This window comes from Bos indicus x Bos taurus, chromosome 15 (assembly GCF_003369695.1).
Source record: "Bos indicus x Bos taurus breed Angus x Brahman F1 hybrid chromosome 15, Bos_hybrid_MaternalHap_v2.0, whole genome shotgun sequence".
Classification (NCBI taxonomy): domain Eukaryota; kingdom Metazoa; phylum Chordata; class Mammalia; order Artiodactyla; family Bovidae; genus Bos; species Bos indicus x Bos taurus.
The window spans coordinates 7,250,010-7,274,715 of NC_040090.1; the positions used below are offsets into that span (position 1 = coordinate 7,250,010).

The window sequence follows — 24,706 nt, forward strand, 5'->3', positions numbered from 1 at the left end:
CATTCTTTTCTTCTGTTTCCTTAAGCAATTATTAGTGTTAATGTTTTGTATCTTACAGATCGAAGTATGTGAAGAAAAAGCTTCAGCTGTCCTTCCTGCTACCTGTATACAGCTTCTCGACAGCAGTAACTGGAAGGAAAGGCTGGCCTGTATGGAAGAGTTCCAGAAGGTGGGCGCACGAGGATGAGTTGAATGTGAAAGAAAATTACCTTATAGAGAAGTGATGACTTGGCCGGTGAAGGACTAGCCCTAATTGCTGTGTTTTATAACCAGTGAGCATGTTTGATGGATGTTAACTAAAGATGAGGCAGCGTTTTTGTTTGCTTTTTAGCAGTGTTGGGTTTATCTTTCAACATCTGCTTTCTGTGGCTTCTGTCAGTTCATAACTTAGTGCTTACTCAAGAAAATTAGGTTTGTTCTGAATTATAAGACTTACATGAATTTTAATATTATATGGTATTAAACCTACTTGTCAAACAGGTCTCTTCACTTAAACCACCCCTCATCGATTTTCTATGTTTCCCTTTTTGTTGTCATGATTCTTAGAAGACTAGACATTATTACTTGGTATGATAAGCTTCTTTAAAAAAAAAAGTCTGTGTTGGACAGGAGCACAGTAGTTCATTTTGGCACACACTCTTTGGTTCTGATGAGGAGGGGTGTGGAGAAACTGAAAGAATCCTGAGACTTCAGCCAGGAGACCTGGCTTCCAGTCCTGCATCCACCACTCAGATTTAGACCTGAATTTGTGCTTCTTTGAAACCTGTATTTATACACGTCTAATCTACTCTACTATGCTCTATTTTTAGGAAAATCAAATAAGTCAAAATATATATAAACAGTTTCTGCCATACACTACGCAAATTGAAATTGTTAACGTTACTTTCCATGGGGCAAACTTTGTGAATTCCTGAAATGTGGGGGAAAAAGAGTTTCGGTGGCATCACTATTAACAACCATATGCCAAACATCCACCTCAAGAAACAAAGCATTATAACAGAAAATAAATAAGCTCTCTCTGTGACCCACCTCATTTCCATTCCCCTCCCTCCTTTAGAGGTAAACACTTCCTTGATTCTGGATATGCTCTTCCCTTGGAACTCATTCTTAATCCCTTAATTCTCTTACTATCTTGTGTTACTTCAAGGCTGTTGAACTAATGGACCGAACTGAAATGCCTTGCCAGGCATTAGTGAGGATGCTGGCCAAGAAACCTGGATGGAAAGAAACTAATTTTCAGGTATTTTTAAATTAGAGATTTAATGTCTTTTATTGAAGTAATTTCCATTACATCATCCTATGGAGTATTAGGTATAGTTTGGTAATGATTTAAGTCATTCAGACACCGTGTCATCTAATTTTAAATGAATGATAGAATGTATGTATTTTGATTAAACACTAACTCTAACTTCGTACATTTAGGAGTGTGTGTGTGTGTGTGTGTGTATAAATAAGTATTTGTGTATATATACACACAAATACTTATTGTTTGCTAATTCATATACATGCATTTTTCTCATTATTTAGAGGGCCTAGAAGCCCTTTACTCTCATCTAGAGAGGAAAAACAATGAAATAGCTTTCTTATTTCTTTGGATAAAAAGTAAATGTAATCGTTAAATTGCTGATAAAAAATGACCGCAGAATCAGTTTAACTCATTAACTGATACTAGAGATGAAGTTGAGCAGTGCCATTTTCTAGTCTTAAAAAGTAGGTGTAAAGGGAGATGTAGGAAAGTGATACATGAAGGAGAATGAGAAGAGTTTTCTCCTCCTCTAGATGGTAGATGAAAGTTTGAAATGTATCAGGTTTATTTCTGGGTCCCTGCTAGTCTCCTCTTTACTTCTGTGCTGCCACCTCTTGTTCTCCATTCAGGATCCTTAGTTCCCAAGCACACTGTTCTTAGCGCTGCATTATAGAGCACCTCATCTGTGCCGTCCAGTGCTCAAAGGTTTCCCATGCCAAGCAGTTCCTTTGCTGCCTTCTTCCCCTCACACCACCACTTTTAAAATTCTCCCAATGCAGCTTCTCACATAGTTGAAGGAAGCACACCTGACTTGAGCTGATAGCCCTCTGGGTGTTAGATCCATAACAAGAGGCAATTTTATTATATTTTATTTTTATAATAACTTCCTGAGCATATAGCACTCTTTTAGAGGGTACAGTGGAGCTGTTTTTAGTCTATTCACATAGCTCTGCAGCTCCTACCACGATGTAATTTTAGAATATTTTCATCGCCCCCCCAAAAAAGCCCCATACCTATCAGCAGCCACTCACTATTCCTCCCCAAGTCTCCACCCCTAGTCCCTGGCAACTATTAATCTACTTTTTCTGTGTATCACTTCTCCTGGACATTTCATAAATGGGATGATGTGACTTTCTGTGTCTGACTTTTCCGTAGCATAATGTTTTCAAGGTTCATCCATATTGCAGCATGTATTAACTCTGTAGTCTCTTAGTGCTAAACAGTTTTCCTTGTGTGGATGTGTAACATTTTATTTACCCATTCATAAGTATTCCTTGTGTGGATGTGTAGCATTGTATTTACCCATTCATAAGTCGATGGGCATTTGCGTTGTTTCTGCTTTGGAGCTGTTGGAAGTAGTGCTGCTGTGAATATTCATGTACAGGTTTTCATGTGAACACATGGACATACCTAGAAGCAGAATTGCTAAGGCTTATGATAACTCTGTGTTTAACTTCTCGAGGAACTGCCAAACCTTATTCATACTAGCAGTGCAAGAGAGCTGAGCTCCTGTTTCTCTGCTTCCTTGCCAACACCTGTTTTTTAAATATTCAAACAGGACAAAGGAAAACATTTATGGTCAAAAGGGTCTGAAATCCCAAACATCTGCCATCTTCACTTTAACATCTTTAAATTGTTTTTCACAGTTCCTTCCATTCCTCCTGTTAAAAATCTACAAGTCCTTTAAATCTCTCAATTTCTGGGGTGGAGAGCGGGGGGCCAGTGTATGTTTGTGTATACATGAGGGTTGTAATTTTTTTTGTGGGCAACTCTTATTAGGACTCTGAGTTTGTATGGTCATTTATTATGGATTTCAGAATGTGCACTCAGTACTGTATGCAAATAACCATAAGAGGAGGAGAATATAGAAATTACGTTTTTCCATTCATAAACTTCACACAATAACATTGCTTGTTAGTATTTTAAAACATTGAGTGGTTTGGTTTTTTTGTCTTAGCTACTTTAAAATTGTAAATTTAAAAATTTAAAATCAGCTACTTTAGTTGATAATAATTAAAGGATAAAAATTATTTTGTTTCTTGGTCTAAAATTTGATTCTAGTTTGGTCATGTTCTCAGCTGTCCCTAACTGTTACATCTGCAGGCTACTATAAAAATAAGTAAATAGATAAATATTTAGGGGGAATTCCCTGATGGTTCAGTGGTTAGGACTTTGTGTTCTCACTGCCAAGGACCTGAGTTCAATCCCTGATCAGGGAACTAAGATCCTACAAGCCACATGGCATAGCCTGCAGAAGAAAGATGTCTTTGGCTTACTTATAATTTCCTGATACTTACCCTTGTTCAGGTGATGCAAATGAAGCTTCACATAGTTGCTTTGATTGCCCAGAAGGGAAATTTTTCCAAAACTTCAGCACAGATCGTCTTGGATGGACTTGTAGACAAGATTGGAGATGTGAAATGTGGGAACAATGCTAAAGAAGCTATGACAGCAATAGCTGAAGCGTGTGTGTTGCCGTGGACAGCTGAACAGGTTAGTGACGGAGTGCTCTTTCTTCAGGTTTCCCCACTTTTCCCCCCAGTTTTAATTTAAGGTTATTAGTTAAACTTTAGTTCTTTTCTTCTCAAGTAAAACCACTCTGATACTGCATTTTAATTTTTACCTTTAGTAATAACTGTTGTATGATAATTAAAATTGTCTTAGTCAAGAATATTCTATTAAGGATGAGAGTAGTTTTCTCTTATGACATTATAAGAGACCACCAATGAAAAGTTGTGAACTGTCCGGAATTCCTTTTTAATTTTTATTGAAGTAGGGTTGGTTCACAGCCCTGTCAGAACGCTCTTAACACTGCTGCCGCTTACCGTGTTTTCTCAAGTGAAACATTTCTGAGGTGTTGCTGTAGCATCGGAAAAGGCATGCTCAGTCCACTTCTACCTTAATGTCAAGCCGTGGTTCTACAAGAAATATGAGAGAAAACTCAGATCTGTTTGTTTTTTCGTATGTTTGTTTTTCTGTTCCAGGTTATGTCAATGGCGTTCTCACAGAAGAATCCCAAGAATCAATCAGAAACTCTGAACTGGCTATCAAATGCAATAAAAGAATTTGGTTTTTCTGGGTAAGTCAGAAAGAAATCAAGTACTTGTTTTGCCACTCTCTTAACTGGTGATTATATTTGTTGTAGCTATCTCTGCTTATTTCTGAGAAGCCAGAGCACGATTGTCTAATTTATATAAAACAAAACTACCTTTGTTCCTAAAAAGCCTGTATTGGCTTGTTCTCCTGCATTTTGATATCCACTAACATTAGGGTTCTCTAAGTTATTTTTCTTCGGTATTTATGATTGATCCACAGAAAAGCCAGTTCCAAGGATTTGTAGTTAAATACATTTGAAAATTACTATATAAAATCACATTTGTTTAGAAATCTGTAGTGCACTTTGGAAAATTAAACGCTCTTAGAAGTCCTGCAATAAAGGCGCTTGTTTCTTTACTTTTATTAATTTATTTGGCTGCATCGGGCCTTAGTTGCAGCACACAGGATCTTTCGTCGCGGCATGTGGACTCCAGAGCCCACAGGCTCAACAGCTGCAGTGTGCAGGCCTAGTTGCTCTGCGGCACGTGGGATCCCAGGTCCCCGACCAGGGATTGAATCCCTCTCCTCCGCACTGCACGGTGGATTTCAACCTCTGGACCCCAAGGGAAGTCCCACAGACGCTTGTTTAACCCACTCTTTCCCAAAGTTATTTGCTTGTTGCACACATCGGTTACAGTAGTCTCCCCTTGTCTGGTTTCTCCTTCCACAGTTTGTTACCTGCAGTCAACAACAGTCAAAAAATACTAAATGGAAAGTTTCAGAAATAAACAATTCATAAGTTTTAAATTGTGGACTATTCTGAGTCACATGATGAAATCTCACTCTGTCCTGCTCGGGGTATGATTCATGCCTTTGTCCAGTGGGTTCCCCCGTTAGTCACTGAGGCGCTCTCTCAGTTATCAGCTCACCTCTGTGGTGTTGCAGTGCTCCTGTCCAGGTAACCCTTATTTTACTTAGTAATGGTCCCAAAGGGCGAGAACAGAGATGCTGGCAATTTGGAAATGCTAAAGAGACGGTGCAAAGTGCTTCCTTTACATGACAAAGGGTAAGTTCTTAACTCAGTAAGGAAAGAGGAAAATAATGTGCTAAGGTTGCTAAGATCTACAGTAAGAGCAAATCTTCTATCAGTAAATTGTAAAGGAAAAAGAAATTTCACACCTCAAACTGCAAGCATTGTAACTGCTTAGTTAAGATAGAAAAGGCATTAAATTTGTGGATGCAAGGCATGAGCAGAAAATGTCATTGATGGGTATGTGTTCCACCCAAAAGCATGGAGTCTATGTGAGGACTTCAGTAAGGAATGCCATGAAACAAGTGACACCAAGGCATTCACTGCAAGTAAGAATGGTTAGACGGATTCAGAAACAGGTTTGGACTGAAAAATATAATAATTACTGGAGTGGCTGCATTTACCCGTGGAGCATCTGCTGCCACATTTCTAGTAGACTTGAAAAAATTGATTAAGGAGAAAGACCACATTGCCATAATTTGTATTACAGTATATTATTATAATCATTCTATAATTATAATTTATCTCGTACTGTTCATAAATTTATAAATTGTAAACTAATTTATAAATTAAACTTTATCATAGATACAAATGTATAGGGGAAAAAATACTCTATATAGTACTATCCATACCTTCAGATATCCACAGAGGGGTCTTGGAATGCATCCCTCCCAGATAAGGACGGACTACAGTGTTTTATTTAACAAAATTTTATACAGCTTACTTTATGCCAGGCACTGTCAAATAATAATTCATTTGATTTAATCATCATAAAAACCATGTGAGGTATGTTCTCTTCCTTTTATAGATGAAGAAACTAGGGCAAAGAAAGTGATCTGCCCAAGTCACAGCTGCTGCTGCTGCTGCAGTGGCAAAAGCCAAAATTTGAACCCAGGTATTCTGGCTCTGAGAGGAAAGACTCTAACTGTTGTTCTATGCTGCCTTTCTCTGTCCCCTGATGCTTTTCACATGTTCTCAATAGGCTGCTTGCAGTGTTCTCAGTTCCACCAAACAAAGACACAATACTCTAGAAATTATGTGTTTTTGACCATGCCACGTGACTTGCAAGATCTTAGTTCCTTGATCGGGGATTGAACCCAAGCCCTTGGCAGTGAGAGTACCAAGTTCTAACCATTGGACCACCAGGGAATTACCTAGAACGTATCATTTAAGTGTTATTCAGGCAAAGAATTGTTTGTTATGTCAGTATCTGTGGTGTCCTCCTGTAGTTGAGGATATTGTTATAATCCCTTCACAACTGTAGAATCGTTGATGTAAAAACTACCTTTTGGCATGAATGACATAAAAGCCGTGTGAATATTTTCCTCTTTTTAATTCATCTGTGATCTGTCATTTATTCAACAACTACATATTGAGTACCTGTGATATTCTAGTCATTTGTTCCAGGCCCTCAGGAATACAGTATGGTCAAGATTAAATTCCTGTTTTCATGGAGCTTATTTGAGTAAGGGGAGATGACAGTAAACAATAAAAAATACATCAGGAAGTATAAGAACAATGGAGTAAAAATAAAGCCAGATAGGGGGTTAGTGGTAACACCTTGGAGGGTTTAGTGTAGTGTTATTTTCTGTAAGACAGAAATCCTTTCTGAAATAACACCTGTGAGACATACCTTGAGGACATGAGGGGCTGATGGTAACAGTCGGGTAGTTAGTTCTTCAGAATGCAGCGGGAGCGGACTGAGTGAGGGAGATGGGTGTGGTAGGAGAGAAAGCTCAAAGAAGAACAGGGGGCAGGTCCTGTAGAGCCTCAAAGTTTTGAATAAATTGGAAACCATTAGAGGGTTCTGAGCAGAAGATTAACAGGGTTGTTTAGACTACAGTCAGAATAGATGGGATCAAGGACAGGAGCAGGGAGACTAATTAGAAATAATTCTGTCAGGGAATTATATTGGCTTGGAAGTGTTATGACTTAGAATATATTTTGAAAGTAAAACTAAACAGGATACTGTGCTTGAGAGAGCGAGGAGTCAAGGCTGACTGAGGAATTTTCAAAGAAGGCTGGGAGCAACTGAAAGGATGAAGTAACTGTTTACCGAGATAGGGAAGATGAGGAGAAGAACCGGTTTGGGGGTTGGGGCATGGACAGTCAGGAGTTTGGTATTGACAGATGTAGAACATCTACTCGGAGAAGGCAATGGCACCCCACTCCGGTACTCTTGCCTGGCAAATCCCATGGACAGAGGAGCCTGGTGGGCTGCAGTCCATGGGTCGCACAGAGTCGGACATGACTGTGCGACTTCACTTTCACTTTTCACTTTCATGCATTGGAGAAGGAAATGGCAACCCACTCCAGTGTTTTTGCCTGGAGAATCCCAGGGACGGGGGAGCCTGGTGGGCTGCCGTCTATGGGGTCGCACAGAATCGGACACGACTGAAGCGACTTAGCAGCAGCAGGACATCTACTAGACATAAAAATGGAAATGTCACAAAGGCAGTTCGATGTACGATTCTGTGGATTTAGGCATAAATTAACGTATCGATAGTATTTAAAGCTAGCTTTAGATGAGTGTAGAAAGAGAGTAAGTCAAATTCAGGACGTATCTAAAGGAAGCCAGTTCTGGAGTCTAGCTTTAGAAAACCCCAGTGAGTGTGTTGAGGGTTTCATTTGTTTGTTTTTAATTCTAAGTATTATTTCTTCTAGGCTGAATGTGAAAGCTTTCATTAGCAATGTGAAGACAGCTCTTGCTGCAACAAACCCAGTGAGTACATAGCAGCACATATAGGACAGAACAGCCGTCTTCGTGGCTCTGTTCTGATCTGAAAGGTTCTCTTTGTTCTGCCAGGCTGTGAGGACGTCTGCCATCACTCTGCTTGGTGTGATGTATCTGTACGTTGGTCCTTCTTTGCGAATGTTCTTTGAGGATGAGAAGCCTGCCCTCCTATCCCAGATAGATGCAGAATTTGAGAAGGTAAAGGTTTCACAGATGATTCAATCCATAGTTGACTTGAGAATGTTTATATGGTTAAGTTTAAACTTTTAAACGTTTGAAATGAAGAATATGTATGTATTTGCATTTATATATATATAAAGTATCACTGGGAAGAGTTCAAAAGAAATGGATGACCTTGCGAGGAAGAGAGCAAGATAGCTATAATACAGGATGGGACATTTTCCCCTTGGAATCCTTTGTAGCTTTGACATATCAAACATTTTAAAAAAATTACATATTCAAAAAGCACACTAAATGTAACAATTTTTTAAAAATAAACTTGTCCTTCCTTGAATAAACTTTCTAGTTGAAATTGCTAAATTTTGACTGCTCTGTATTGTGTTGGACGTACAAGTCACAACACAGCTTTATGGTTGAGAAGTCAGATTCTAATAGGTGTGTATCAAAATACCTTTTGTCACTTGGTCTCAGAATTGAAGTCTAAGTCTAATTAAAATATGTGCCGTGTGAATACTGTGTTATGAGGAAACATGAGAGTTTGACACAAGCACCATCCTCTCACCAGTTTGCTCTCACGTTCTTCATTGAGTTTATTAGCCTCACTGACTTATCTGTGTGTAGATGCAGGGACAGAACCCACCGGCTCCAACCAGAGGGATTTCTAAACACAGCACAAGTGGGACAGACGAAGGGGAAGATGGAGATGAACCAGATGACGGGGGCAGTGATGCTGTGGATCTTTTGCCAAGGACAGAAATCAGGTTTACTGCTAATGATTTCTTCATGGTGCCTTCCACTTCTTAGTCAAGGGGACTTTCATGACATTCTTTTAGGCGTCAGGAATTAAGGATTCTGTCTTCTGTGTTTTTTCAGTGATAAAATCACTTCAGAGTTGGTGTCTAAGATTGGTGACAAGAATTGGAAGATCAGGAAAGAAGGCCTTGATGAAGTAGCAGCTATTATCAATGAAGCAAAATTCATCCAGCCAAACATAGGTGAACTTCCAACAGCCTTGAAGGGTCGACTCAATGATTCAAATAAAATCTTGGTACGTAGAACATGCCTCTCCTCGAAATAGAGACACAAATGTAGAGAACAAACTAGACACTAAAGAGGAAGGGAGGGGTGGGGTGAATTGGGATATTGAGATTGATATATAGACATATATTATACATATATATATGTATGTATAAAATATATAACTATTTTAATAAATAGAACCAATTTATTAAAACAGAACCTCCTGCATGGTACAGAGAACTCTATTCATTGCTCTGTGGTGACCTAAATGGGAAGGAAATCCAAAAAAGAGATGATATATGTAAACATACAGCTGGTTCACTTTGCTGCACAGCAGAACTAACACAACATTATAAAGCAACTATACTCCAGTTAAGAAAAAAAGACCATACGCCTGTTTTTTTCCCTCTCCTCTCTCCCCCTCTGTAAGGGGCTCCTTTTCAGTAACCTTCACCAGTAAAAAAAGGAAAAAGAGAATGATCACTCTATTTAACTGAACTAGAAATAGCTTCCTTTCATTCTGAGTGTGCCTCAAGATTTGTTGGAAGATGGCAAGTTTATTAATCAAATTTTCAGGAACCTGACTTGCTGTTCACAAGACCTCTGATATTATTAAGTATTTGTATATAAAACTGCTTGTAATACAAACAAGCTTAATGTTTAATTTTTAGATTTGGATTTTTATGTCACATTTTTCTTAAACTAGGTGTTACCTTACTTTAAAATTAGAAAGCATTATACCTTCTATCTAAGGAGAAAGCATTGATATGTATTCTCCATTAGAAGATTAAGGGCACAGCAGTGCAGCATGCACAGTAAACGTCTAAATGGAGGTGTCTGTCGTTCATGTCAGACATCCCTGTAGGTCACCATGATGTAAGTGTTCAAGGAATAATTCCACATACTAAAGATGTAATTTATCAAGTTATGCTTTTAAAGGTTAATATAATGACAGTTCACTGAAATCTTGCTGTGTTTTATAATATCAACAGAAATTATGAATATCTGACATATTTCAAATAACCTCTGATACCCTAAAATGTATGGGGAACCCTTCCCAGAAAATTCCTGTAATTACTGTAAGTCTTCTTTCTTAAATGATTGGCCTCCATTTTGTAATCATAGAAATCACAACTCTCAGATCATTATATCAGAGGAATGAATATCATTGTTTATGCTTGTAATCTGTCTTTTAATCAAAGTTACACAGTGGAGTGTACAATGTTTTATTCTGACTGTGTGTGGTGTTCATACATGTTAATCAATAAAACTGAATGGCTTCTTGTAAAAAAAAAAAAAATTATAAAGCATTATAATCTAGTCTAAAATTCTAATACTCCATTTTTATGATGATTAATGGAGAGGCCATCACCTGAAAATTATTCAAAGCTGATTAGTATCATAACCAGCTGTTTGTTTTAAGTAGGCCAGAAACTTCTTACTGCATTGACCATATAGCAGCAGACTTCTGAAACTCTGGACACACTGCTGTGATTTGGACATAAGGTGCCGCTCTTCCCACGCAGGTGCAGCAGACGTTGACTATCCTCCAGCAGCTGGCAGTAGCCATGGGCCCCAACATCAAGCAGCATGTGAAGAACTTAGGAATCCCTGTCATCACAGTGCTTGGAGACAGCAAGGTATCCCTAATTCTCTTCACCACAGCTCCATTATGGAACAGCCAGCCACGACTTAGGCTAAGAATAATCCTTTTCTTATGCATAAGAGTGCATGTAAACAGTCTTAAACTTTTTGTAGAGAAGAGACTACTGGAAGGAAAATTATAAAACATTTTTACCTCCCAGGCAGTATTAAGGTGACCACATACCTTGCTTACTAGCTTTGTGACTCTTAGATAAGTTACTTATCTTCTTTGTGGTTCAGTGCTTTATCTGTGGAATTTAATTCTTACAGGATTAAATAAGAGTCTGTACATAAAGTACCTGTATCTGCCTCATATAGTACATACTAAAAAATTGTTGCTATTATGATTATGATATCATTGTTTAAAGTATTGGTATAAAGAGTGAATAAACAAAAATTTTTAGATAATGTATTTTATTTTCTACCTTTTCCCCTGAAGTAGAGTACAGTCTTCTGGTACTTCAGTAAGATATTTGCAGTTGCACAGTCCTAGAATTTGTCTCAATGAAAATTATAAGCTCCTATATGTATCCATAGATTGAATATTTAAATGTCTATTTTGGTGTAATTCATTTAATTTAAGGAATTGGACTATTTTAATATTTTTCATGTCATTAAATCCTTCTTATTCTGTGAGTACAAGTTAATATAAAAACAAAATATTCAAATAGTTAATAATTTCAAGCTAACCATTATGAGTTTTCTAACACATAGAATTACATCCTTTAGCAAATAACCAGGGACATGAGAGTCCCCAGAGGTTCAGGAAACAAAACCTAGGGGTTTATTCCCCTAACATGATATTTTATGCCCAGTTCAATGTTTTGCCTAATTAACTAAGTATAGGATCGTTACAATTTAGAGTTTTAATTTCTACTTTACTTTGGAGTATACCCATAGATCTTGTTGTTTCAGAGAAGATGAAGAATGTTCCAAGTATGTTTATTGTAGATCTGTAGAGAAACCTCTGTTGTTCATGTTTACAAAGTAATACATTTTTCACTCCTTACCTCCAAGCCATAGTGATAGTTTACTGATTTTCTCCTCTGTTCAGAATAATGTTCGATCTGCTGCCCTAGCAACTGTGAATGCTTGGGCAGAACAGACTGGCATGAAGGAATGGCTGGAGGGGGAAGATCTTTCTGAAGAGCTCAAAAAGGAAAATCCTTTCTTGAGGCAAGAGGTTAGTACTCCAAATATGATGTGCTTTGCTGCTGCTGCTGAGCCTACCTAATAAATGTATATGTTGTGGATAGAATGAGTTCCATTATAAAATAGCTAATAAAATGAAACCAAATCCCTGGAGCTTTTTTATTCATATGCTTTTTTTTCCCTTTTCATGTGCTTTTTTAGCAATAATTTTCTAAAATTTGTGACATTTTCTCTTTTCTTCAACTCTTAAATGGTAAAATAAGAGGTTTTAATCATGACATAAAAATGCAGTTCAACATTCAAAAATGTATCAGTGCAATCCATCATACCAGCAGACTAAAGAAAAGTCCTATCAATTGACACAAAAAAAGGATTTGAGAAAATCCAACACCTATTCATGATAAAAACTCTCAGTAAGTAATAATACAAGAGAATTACAATTTAAATAAAAAAGCATCTGTAAATGATATTGTTAGTGGTTGAAGACTGAACAGTTTCCCCCTAAGATCAGGAACAAAGCAAGGATGTCCACGTTCACTGTTATTACTCAACATAGAACTGGAAGTTCTAGTCACTGCAGTAAGACCTGAAAAAAAAGTGAAAGGCATATAGCTGGAAAAAGAATAAATAAAACTATCCCTAATTGCAGATACCATGACTGTCTACATAGAAAATCCCAAGACACCTACAGTAACCAAAATCAATAAATGAGTTCAATAAGATTGCAGGATACAAAATAATCATATTTGACAAAAGTCAAATACATTGAACACATGCAAACTGAAGTTAAAAACAGTACAATGTACAGTCACTCCAAAGAAAATGAAACCCTTAGATATATACTTAAAACAAATACAAAATGTATATAATGAAAATTACAAAATGTTGATGAAGTATTCAAGGAAGACCCAAAGAGATGTTTGTGGATTAGAAGATTTAACATAATAGAAATGTCATTTATGTTCATTTAATGTAATTCCTATCAAAATTCAAGAAAGTTTTTTTTTCATAGACAAAGTCAAGGTTATTTTAAAACTTATAGTCTAGCTAAAACAATCTTGACAAAGGAAAAAAAATGGAAAGAACCATTCTACCACGTATTGCTGCTGCTGCTGCTGCTAAGTCGCTTCAGTCGTGTCCGACTCTGTGCGACCCCAGAGACGGCAGCCCACCAGGCTCCCCTGTCCCTGGGATTCTCCAGGCAAGAACACTGGAGTGGGTTGCCATTTCCTTCTCCAATGCATGAAAGTGAAAAGTAAAAGTCAAGTCGCTCAGTCGTGTCTGACTCTTAGCGACCCCATGGACTGCAGCCTACCAGGCTCCTCCGTGCATGGGATTTTCCAGGCAAGAGTACTGGAGTGGGGTGCCATTGCCTTCTCCCTACCATGTACTAGAGATTACTAAATTGCTAACATAATCAAGACACTGTGGGGAATTCCCTGGCCGTCCAGTGGTTAGGACTGCATGCTCTCACTGCCACAGGCACAGGTTCAATCCTTGGTTTGAGAATTAAGATCCTGTAAGCCAAGCAGTGTGGTCAGAAAGAAAAAAGACCGTGATTGCAGGGGTAAGGAGGAGGAGGATAGACACAGATAGGTGGAACTGAAGAGGAAACCCAAAAAACAGACCCACACAAATATGAACAACTAAGTTTGAAGTTACCAAAGTAATGCAGTGGAGGAAGTGTGACCTTTTTAACATGTGATGCCAGAGCAGTTGACATCCAGAGACCAAAAAATTAAACTTTGAACTAAATCTCACATCTTACACCAAAATTAACTCAAAATGGACTATGGACTGAAACATAGGCCATAAAACTATGGAACTTTTAAAGATAACATAGGGGTAAACCTTCAGGATATAGAAGTTCTTCATGCAAAGTACTCATAAGACTTGACACCAAAACCACAATTTATCAAAGTTAAGAACTCTTACTCTGCCAAAAACCATGTGAAGAACATGAGAAGACAGGCTAGAGTGGGAGAAAATATTTGCAAACTCTATGTCTGATAAAGAATTATCATCAAGAATGTATATATTAAAAAACTCAAAACTCAACAGTTAAAAAATCTAGTTAGAAATTTGGCAAAAGACATAAACAGACATTTCCCTGAAGAGGATTACAGATGGCAAATAAGCCCATGAAAGATGTTCAGGGTTACTGGTCATCAAGGAAATGCAAATTAAAACTACAATGAGATAGACAACTACCAGAATTACTAAAATTAAAAACTGTGGTAACACCAAACATCTACAAGAATGTAGAGAAACTTGAACACTCTCCTGGTAGAAATGTAGAATGTTATAGCCACTCCAGAAAGTAGTTTGGCAGTTTCTTATAAAACTAAACATGTAGTTACTGTCAGTTCAGTTCAGTCGCTCAGTCGTGTCTGACTCTGCGGCCCCATGAATCGCAGCATGCCAGGCCTCCTTGTCCATCACCAACTCCCGGAGTTCCCCCAAACTCATGTCCATCAAGTCGGTGATGCCATCCAGCCATCTCATCCTCTGTCATCCCCTTCTCCTCCTGCCCCCAATCCCTCCCAGCATCAGGGTCTTTTCCAGTGAGTCAGCTCTTCACATGAGGTGGCCAAAGTACTGGAGTTTCAGCTTTAGCATCAGTCCTTCCAATGAACACCCAGGACTAATCTCCTTTAGGATGGACTGGTTGGATCTCCTTGCAGTCCCAGGGACTCGCAAGAGTCTTCTCCAACACCACAGTTCAAAAGCATCAATTCTTCGGTGCTCAGCCTTCTTCACAGTCCAACTCTCACATCCATACGTGACCACTGGAAAAACCATAGCCTTTACTAGACGGACCTTTGTTGGCAAAATAATGTCTCTGCTTTTGAATATGCTATCTAGGTCGGTCATAACTTTCCTTCCAAGGAGTAAGCATCTTTTAATTTCATGGCTGCAATCACCATCTGCATTGATTTTGGAGCCCAAAAAATAAAGTCTGACACTGTTTCCACTGTTTCCCCATCTATTTCCCATGAAGTGGTGGGACCGGATGCCATGATCTTCGTTTTCTGAATGTTGAGCTTTAAGCCAACTTTTTCGCTCTCCTCTTTCACTTTTATCAAGAGGCTTTTGAGTTCCTCTTCACTTTCTGCCATAAGGGTGGTGTCATCTGCATATCTGAGGTTATTGATATTTCTCCCAGCAATCTTGACTCCAGCTTGTGTTTCTTCCAGCCCAGCATTTCTCATGATGTACTCTGCATAGAAGTTAAATAAACAGGGTGACAATATACAGCCTTGACGTACTCCTTTTCCTATTTGGAACCAGTCTGTTGTTCCATATATGACCCAACAAATCTTGAGCAGTTATTCCAGAAAAAAGAAAATTTATGTTTATGCAAAAGCCTATAACAAATGTTCATAGCAACTAATTCAAAATAGCCCAAATCTGGAAACAGATATCTTTCAACAAGTGAATATTTAAACGAACTATTATATATCCATATATGTAATACTGTTCAGCAATAAAAGAAATAAATCACTGATACATGCAGCAAGTCAGTTAAATATCCAAGGAATTGTGCTGAGTGACAAAGCCAGTACCAAACAGTTCCATATTATATATGATTCCATTTAGATAACTTTGAAATCTCGTGATTTAGAAATAGATGACAGATTAATAGTTGCCAGAGATTAGCGAGGAGGAGGAGGAGGAGGGACGTGAGTGTGGTTATAAAAGAGGCAACATGTGGGATTCTTGGGATGGAACTATTCAAAATTTTGACAGTGGTGGTGGATACATTAACACATGGTAAAATTGTAGAGAACTAAATATACACACATACACAAATGAGAAAAAGTCCAACTGGAACAATCTAATCAGTGGATTGTATCAATGTCAGAATCCTGGTGGTTATAGTTTCATAAAGGGCTGCTGTTGGAGGAAATGGAATAAAGAGTGCATGGGATCTCTCTGTATTATTTCTTAGAAGTGCATGTGAAACTGCAATCATCTGGATAAATATTTCAATTGAAAATAAATACAAATATGAATTATTTTAGAGGTATAGGAAAAAACTCTTATGTGAAGCAGAAAACAGAAGTCCTGGTAGAACTTGTCATCTTCTGATCAAATAAATATTTTGGATCTTCTCTAGCTGAATAGTTCTTAGAATTAAAAAAAAAAGAAATAGAAAGTTTTTCTTCTTTAAAATTCATTCAGTTCCGTTCAGTTGCTGAGTCGTGTCCGACTCTTTATTTAGAACAATTAAAACTTTATAGCTTAATGTTCAAATATGGTCCAAAAAACTTTGTCCTTATTTTAACTGATTGTCAGCATTGCAAATTTATTATTTCATTGAACAAGAAAATAACTGATTTCATATTGGAAAATTGTAGTGTGAGAACTAATTCAGTGTTTGGCTCTGATGAAATCATTAAGCTTAAGATCAGAAATAATAACAGTTTTCTACACAAATTATATAACTGGTCTTTACTTCTTTTGACAGCTTCTGGGCTGGCTGGCTGAGAAACTACCGACTCTCCGTTCCACCCCCACAGACCTTATCCTTTGTGTTCCCCAGCTCTATTCCTGCCTTGAGGACCGCAATGGAGACGTGCGAAAGAAGGCCCAGGACGCCTTGCCGTTCTTCATGATGCACTTAGGATATGAGAAAATGGCCAAGGCTACTGGGAAACTAAAAGTACTTCTGCTTGTTATTGCTGCTGTTAAAAGCCATTAGAAAAATATTGAACATGAATTTATAGAGGCAAAAGATCATATTACCTCCTATGAGTTTCAACTTGAAATCCCAATGAGAGCACAGGTCAAATATTTAGTAGTGTAGAACTTCTAAGGAATCTGCTGGCTTTGCAGGGATGAAAATTGTGACCTTCTAGAATGGCAGCTACCTTAGTGTGACTTCATAATGTGTTACTTCCCTTGCACTATGTGCTGCCTCCCTTCATTGGTATTTCAAAACCAGGAGCTCAAAGATTGGTTTGACAGCAGATCTGTTAGTGAGCATAGTATGGGTATATCGTTTCTGTGGCCTCTCACCTCTATTATATTGTCTCCCTAGCCAACTTCTAAAGATCAGGTGTTGGCCATGTTAGAGAAGGCCAAAGCTAACATGCCAGCCAAGCCCACTGCACCTGCTAAAGCAACATCCAGACCAGTGGGAGGGTCAGCTCCAGCCAAATTCCAGCCTGCCTCAGGTAACTTCATTTTGAATGGGTTATAGGGGAATTAAAACAGCGAGGGAACTCTTAAAGAAATCCAACCTTCGTTTTTAAATCATGGTTTCTCATGGCTTAGATCCCAAGCCTTCCCTCCAACTCCTCAAGTTGCCTGTTTTCTGCCAGTAACTGTGCTGAGGGTTTGAAGATAATTAACTTGATTTCCAGCTCCAAAAAGCAGTTTTGGAGTAGTACAGTGGAATACTCCAGAAAGCAAGTGCTCAATTTTTAAGGTTTCCATAACTATTTTCTGCTATTGGATATTATAGTTGGAAGGGGAATTGGGGCCATCTAGCTGAATCTCCTTTATTAACAGACAGGGAATACCAAAGGTTAAGTGACTTGCACAGGGCCAAACAGCCTGTCAGTGTCTGAACCAGCAGAGGACTCTGCCTCCTTATTCACAAACGAGTTCTCCTTCCCTTGCACTTGTCTGTTTGCTGATCGATTCTAATATTTACTGAATTCTCTGGCAGTCCAATGGTTAGGACTCCACACTTCCACTGAAGCAAGGGGTACTGGTTCAATCCCCACTGGTCACAACAACAACAAAAAAAGCAGCATTCAAATATTTATTCAACTTTGTCAAGGAAAAATTCTTGACTTCTTCATCCTAATGTTAAAATTCCATAACATAAACAGAACACTAACCTGTAACCACTGCTCTTCTAGACTTAGTGCTTAAACAAAGCAATAATCTGTTTAGTGGGGTGCTAAAAAGTTAAAAAGTTTACATGTGTAAAATTGTTAGTATCAAAGTGTATATTCAGTTATAACATCTACTGGAATCTTGTTATTGGTATATACAATTTCCTATGGTTTCAAAGGTGATAAACCCTTCTCTTATCCGTCTAGCAAAAAGGTAGACGGATTTAATTGCTATTAATTGCTTAAAATTAATATTAATTTTTAATTGCTATTTAGAAAATAGTTTTTAAACTACAGTTTAAGTGTTGATAAAGCAGATGTAGGTTTTCTGAACTAATTTCATGAGGTTGTGCTTAAAGGAAATTGTGGAGAAAAAAAGATTAGGGGGAAAAAATCTAATTAAAAACACTTTAGAAAGGGATACATTTAAAACTGTAGGCTTTCTCACCATCATTGTATTTTGAACCTGCTCAGAACATAGTGATATTAGTTACAGTTTGTGTTTACAGTATGTGTTTTTCTTTTCTCAAAGCACCTGCTGAAGATTCTGTTTCTGGCACTCTAGACTCCAAGCCTGATCCGAAAAAGGCCAAGGCTCTAGGAGTTTCCTCTAAAACAAAGGTATGTTAACTCTGCAGCTTAAGTGTAGAATTTCTTTTAAATATTTCTTTACACTAAGTCGTTCTTTTAAGAAATACACTACATATGAAGGGATATTATCTATGAAGTGCTTGTACAGCTTTCTGTGGCTGACTTTTAATGATGCTATAAAACAGAGGCATCCTGTTCTCAAGAGCTACTGCAAAGGTTTCTGTCATCCGGGTCTTTGGGGGAGATTTTCAGTAGTAAGCAACTTCACATTTGGCTGTTAAGTCATCATACAACAAAGTGTTCTAATTATACTCAAAGGACCTTCTGTCCCCACACCAGTGAGATTTTATGGATCACCAGTCCTTTTAGCATGCATGCAGAATTGAAGTTTAAAGAAATGTTTTCAAATGCTCAGCCTTAAATATCCTTGGGTGTCTTCATTTAATTAAGTTTTTTAATCACAGCAAATTGTCATCGATTTCTGTATCAAGATTCAGAGCTTGTCACTGTATTCAGAGTATTGACTATTTTATATTTACAAAAGGGAAATTGCAGAACTGTGCAATCAATAATAAATCTAGAGAAAACTATTAACTATATGTAACTGATGCAAATGTGTCAGTGGAGGACATGTTTTATTATCCAGTACATTTATTGTTATATCCCCATTATAGAAGGGCCATCCTGTGGCCGTTCTTCTAACTATTAATTACTCATTTTCCTTCCCTGTGCTTGGGTCCTTCAATTCAGTGAGTTAATTTAAATGGGTAATTATCTTCCAAACTGTCCAGTGAAACTGTTCTTTTCCTGTCCTCCTCCCTCTCCTCATCCCATGTTTAACAAGTGCTGATTTTACTTTTTTGATCACAAGTGCTTTAAAGTCGTTTTTGACTCTATTCTTAATGCCACTTTTTTTTTCAGACTTCTGCAGTTTATGAAGCAATTGGACATAACTCATCTCTTATTTGTTTTGACTAAATGGCTTCAGTCTTTGAAATAGAAAGAAATGCTGGCCTACTGGAAATAGCAGACTTTTGCTGCATTTATTATAATAATAATTCCAGTAATGAAATTCAAATTTTACCTTAAATATGTATACTATATGTTCACAGTTTCTTTCCATCTGATACAAAGATTCTAAATCTTGGATTATTTTTAAGAGCCACTTTAGTAACTTAAGTATTTAAAATGTTTCAGCAGTTTTCTCTAGAAGCAGGTTCTCAAAGTGTCTTGGGTTAGAATGATGTGATAGAGATTTTATATGCAGAGAAACAGAAGAGCTTTCTCAACTAAGTGGTATTAAATGTGTGACTGCCATTCAGTTCAGTTCAGTTCAGTCGCTCAGTCGTATCCAACTCTTTGTGACCCCGTGAACTGTAGCACGCCAGGCCTCCCTGTCCATCACCAACTCCCGGAGTCCACCCAAACCCATGTCCATTGAGTCGGTGATGCCATCCAACCATCTCATTCTCTGTCATCCCCTTCTCCTCCTGCCCTCAATCTTTCCCAGCATCAGGGTCTTTTCAAATGAGTCAGCTCTTCACATCAGGAGGCCAAAGTATTGGGAGTTTCAGCTTCAGATCAGTCCTTCCAATGAACACCCAGGACTGATCTCCTTTAGGATGGACTGGTTTGATCTCCTTGCAGTCCAAGGGACTCTCAAGAGTCTTCTCCAACACCACAGTTCAAAAGCATCAATTCTTCGGCGCTCAGGTTTCTTTATAGTCCAACTCTCACATCCACACATGACTACTGGAAAAATCATAGTTTTGTATGTCACTTATCTCTCAATTCTTTTTAAAGAATTGTCTAGTAAACAAAAATAACCTGTGACCCAGACCTTTGATAGAGCTTTTCCAACCATATCACGTGCCAGCGCAAGCACTAACAACAGTTACTTAAGCCTGCTGTCAGAAACATTTCTAGAAAACCTGTACACAAACATATCACATGCAAGATTCTGTTCATTAGTTTCTTTCATTTGGAATATGATATAGAAAGATGTCTGGTTTACATGGCACCCTTTAATAGGCAGCAACAGTGAGTCCTAAGGAGTAGTAATCTGTCTAATCAGTATCCCCTGCACCTTGGTTGTAGACTGCACAAGGAAAGAAAGTTCCGAGCAAAACCAGCTTAAAGGAGGATGACGACAAATCCGGTCCTATTTTTATTGTTGTTCCAAATGGAAAGGAGCAAAGGATGAAAGATGAGAAAGGACTAAAGGTAAGGAAAGAATTAAAGTCTTCAGGAAGTTTTTGCTTGTTTTTGCTTTGTTTTATAATCAAGAATTAAAGTTTCTGTCTGAAATTCGTATCATTGTGAAATATCTAATAAATCTTTTGCTTGTGAATTATATCTTGTTTCTCTAAGAATACATTATGGAAGTATTAAATCCTACAGCATTAATTCCTACCAAAGAAACTATGGAATGGAGCTGTTGCCTTTTTGTCTCCCAGTAGAAAGAAGTAGAAGTTTTGGGGAGGGGTTGGTGGGTTTGTAGGGTTTTTATTTTGTTTAGAATCAAAGACTGGGAAGTAGTCATTGATTTTTATCAATTAACGCATATGTAATATGCCACTCCTTTAATCTTTCTTGTACCTGATACCTTAAAAGATAGGTTTGATAACTATATATGGCTAGTTCAGTAATTTATCTTTTGATGTTTTGGTTTTATTAATCAGTTAAAATTTTTTTCAAAACACATAATTTTTTAAAAATTCAAATTGCAAAAAAAGTATAGAAAGTATGAGAAGCATATCTCTTATTCCAGTCTCCCTGAACAGGGAAAATACCAGTTTTTTAATTTATTACTCTAAAAATAATAATATTCCGTTCCTATACAATCACATATGTATAAATACATAGCTTTCCTTATACACAAGTGGTGGGAACATGCCATACTCTTTGTTCTGAATCTTACTTTTTTCTTTTAATGGTATTTGAAATACTGTCTTGAAGATTGTTCCATATCTGTACACGTATGTGCTTTCAGTTTATTGGTACATCGTATGTGTGCACCTGTCTTTACAGGTACACATACCTCAACCCACTATGTTAAACATTAGAAGTTGCTTCTAGTATTTGCTCTTATAAACTATACAACCATAGGCATCTTTGAATGTCAATTTGTGCATGTATGTAAGTATATTTATAATAAATGCCTAGACTAGTATGTACATTAAAATTTTTTATACACATTTCAAATTTTCCCTTTATTAAAATTATGCCAACAGTATTCACCATGTTATACAATAACAGAGCGTTGATTTTTCTAGTAAAAATTGCTGAAAATTCTATTCCTAAAAGATTTTCAGAATTAAGCTTCCAGAGTATGACAGATTGAAAGTGCACTTTGCATTCATATTTAATTACAAATTAATCTTGGTGAATTTTAAAATATCCTATTAAGTTGATTCCTGCAGCTGCTTTGAATAGAACGTCTCTGTGCATTTCGGTTGAACCCCTTACAGCCCCTTTCACTGTTCGTTTTTTTGTTTGTTTGTTTTTCAGGTACTAAAGTGGAATTTTACTACTCCACGGGATGAATACATCGAGCAGTTAAAAACTCAGATGTCTAGCTGTGTAGCTAAATGGTTACAAGATGAGATGTTTCACTCAGACTTTCAGCATCATAACAAGGCCCTTGCTGTCATGGTTGATGTAAGTTTGCAACAAAATAAGTGGGCGTGAATCTTGGACGTGTGAAAATACTGAGCTCTGAGAAATAATTAGAAGTTTGCATGACTTAGAAGGAACTAGAATATACCATGTCCTCTGTTCTTACAGCTTTCTTATTAATCTGATTGAATAAATGACTACATGTCTATAGTTTGGGGTCTTAAATGGAGGGTTAAAAATCTATCATCTTTTTTTTGGACTGTAGTAAAATTTAAGAGTTAATTGCCTAATAGAAATTAAATTTTTACACAGTCTTAATTTGTGGGGGTTTGTATTGTTTTGTTTTAAGCACTTGGAGAGCGAAAAAGAGGGTGTCATTGGTTGCCTGGATCTTATCTTAAAGTGGGTTACGTTGCGGTTTTTTGACACCAATACAAGCGTCCTCATGAAAACCCTAGAATATTTAAAATTGCTCTTCACCCTGCTAAGTGATGAGGAATATCATCTTACTGAGAACGAAGCATCTTCCTTCATCCCCTATCTCATCCTCAAGGTAATGCATTGTTCTCACTCTGGAAGATTACTCAAGTTCCCAGCTACTTCAGTTCCTGTATTTTTATTCCCTCTCCCGTCTTCCATCTGTTGTATGATGATAACCTTCCACCACTCATTTTCTTCTTTCAAGATGTAGTAACACACAAGGGGGTGCCTTTGCTACTCAGACAGTGCCTCACTTTATTATTATTTTCCTTGTTGACCAGGTCGGAGAACCAAAGGATGTCATTCGTAAAGATGTCCGTGCCATCCTGAACCGGATGTGCCTTGTCTACCCAGCCAGCAAGATGTTCCCTTTCATCATGGAAGGAACCAAATCCAAAAACTCCAAGCAGAGAGCAGGTAAAGCAACTATTGATTGATGCCTGTGTCTGCAACAGTGACCTCTCAAAGAAGTAGTTTATAGAGGAACCAGGAAATTTCTTGGTTCCAGCCTTCTGATTTGGACTGTGAGAGTGATGAGTTGCACACTGGTGGAGCCACAGTATCAGGTGATACAGGCACCACCCAGTACCTCCCTGGTGACAAAGTCAAGTGCACAGGGGCCATCTGACTCACAGGCATCCCTTCTAGGAGTACTTGCTACAGCACCGTTGTTTCATTGTATATTTTGTAGACGGCAATAAACGAGAAGAAATTCAAGGGAGAGCCAGAGTAAAACTTTAGCCCTTCATGTATGCCAAGGGAAATGTATCCAGTAAAGATAGGTCTTTGTGCCAAATGTGTGTTGAGTGTCCTTAATCTAGCCTTTCTTCCCCATCAGAGTGCCTGGAAGAACTGGGGTGTCTGGTCGAGTCCTATGGCATGAATGTTTGCCAACCAACCCCAGGAAAAGCCTTAAAGGAGATAGCGATTCACATAGGAGACCGTGACAATGCTGTGCGCAATGCTGCGCTCAACACCATCGTCACGGTGTACAATGTACACGGGGATCAAGTGTTCAAGTTGATTGGAACCGTGAGTCACTTTTCTCTGAGCATTTTCAGCATGTTGTGAATTGAAAGATCATGTAGGTGACAAATTTTGTCCCATCTCAACTCTTAAGTTTTACCACTTTTTATTAAAATTCAACCTCTCGATACATCTTGAAATCCATATAAACCCTTGACGACGCATCTGATTACTTTAGGACACTTAAGGCTGTATTGTACTGGAAGTTAGATTTTCTTTCTGAGCGTTCTCCTCTTACCAATTTGCTTTAGATGAAAACTATTTTTGAATCAAGAAATGTAAGCTAGTCTGGGAATTTAAGTTGTGCCTGGCAACCTCCTTGATAATTTTTACTGCATTTATTTTTTAGTGAACAAGTACTTATGTATAATGTGGATTCTGATACCTGTCAGATCAAAAGGGTCTTGAGCCATGAGCCAGACTCTCCAAACATAGAAGGTTCTGTTTTTGACTCCTTAGTTCCTCTGAGCCAATCACTACCGTGACTGGACCTGTTCTTCACTCTAGTTACCTCTTAGTAGCACATATATTTACCCTATGCTTGTATATTTTTATTTACATTTATCTCATTTAATCCTCACTGTGAGGCCAGTGAAGGAGATAAAGCAGATGGGAATTTTACAGATGACCAAAAGTGAAGCTTCTTGCCCATAGTCACACCACTAGTTTAGTGGTGATACCACAAAAATGAGGAAGTTTTGTTTAATTCTTGACCTTTTTATTTGTAGTTATTCATGGGATCTTTCCTTTTGTATCCTTTCCTTGTTTCATATCTTCTCTTACTAAAGCAAGTCAGGTTGTAGCAGCAGTTGATTTTAAAGTATAGGTAGTGTTTGAAAGTGAACATACCCTAACCTAGGAGATTCTGTTTGCTTCAGCATGAAAATGGAAATTAATTCTTGGGTCTTCCAATTATATGAAGATTATATGAGGTTTTTGGGCTTCCCTCATAGCTCACTCAGTAAAGAATCTGCCTGCAATGCAGGAAACCCGGGAGGATCCCCTGGAGAAGGAAATGGCAACGCATTCCAGTATTCTTGCCTGGAGAATCCCATGGACAGAGGAGCCTGGTGGGCTACAGTCCATGGGGTCATAAGAGT

General features: G+C 37.8%; 1 protein-coding gene and 1 non-coding gene across 5 annotated transcripts in view; both read left to right on the forward strand.

Moving 5' to 3' along the window:
- Nucleotides 1-24,706, forward strand: part of CKAP5 (cytoskeleton associated protein 5) — a 105,915-nt gene that overhangs the window by 62,558 nt on the left and 18,651 nt on the right. For all 4 annotated transcript variants that reach the window (XM_027562461.1, XM_027562463.1, XM_027562464.1 and 1 more), the window contains exons 15-32: nt 59-169; nt 1,148-1,240; nt 3,554-3,739; nt 4,231-4,325; nt 7,977-8,034; nt 8,119-8,244; nt 8,848-8,987; nt 9,100-9,274; nt 10,773-10,886; nt 11,945-12,073; nt 16,514-16,708; nt 17,087-17,222; nt 18,424-18,512; nt 20,580-20,705; nt 21,993-22,142; nt 22,450-22,653; nt 22,862-22,997; nt 23,419-23,612. In XM_027562461.1, coding sequence (XP_027418262.1) covers nt 59-169; nt 1,148-1,240; nt 3,554-3,739; nt 4,231-4,325; nt 7,977-8,034; nt 8,119-8,244; nt 8,848-8,987; nt 9,100-9,274; nt 10,773-10,886; nt 11,945-12,073; nt 16,514-16,708; nt 17,087-17,222; nt 18,424-18,512; nt 20,580-20,705; nt 21,993-22,142; nt 22,450-22,653; nt 22,862-22,997; nt 23,419-23,612 — 2,457 coding nt within the window. The remainder of the gene's footprint in view (nt 1-58; nt 170-1,147; nt 1,241-3,553; nt 3,740-4,230; nt 4,326-7,976; nt 8,035-8,118; nt 8,245-8,847; nt 8,988-9,099; nt 9,275-10,772; nt 10,887-11,944; nt 12,074-16,513; nt 16,709-17,086; nt 17,223-18,423; nt 18,513-20,579; nt 20,706-21,992; nt 22,143-22,449; nt 22,654-22,861; nt 22,998-23,418; nt 23,613-24,706) is intronic.
- On the forward strand, nt 23,104-23,214 carry LOC113906072. Its single transcript, XR_003514767.1, has one exon. It is a non-coding gene; the product is annotated as a small nucleolar RNA SNORD67 (small nucleolar RNA).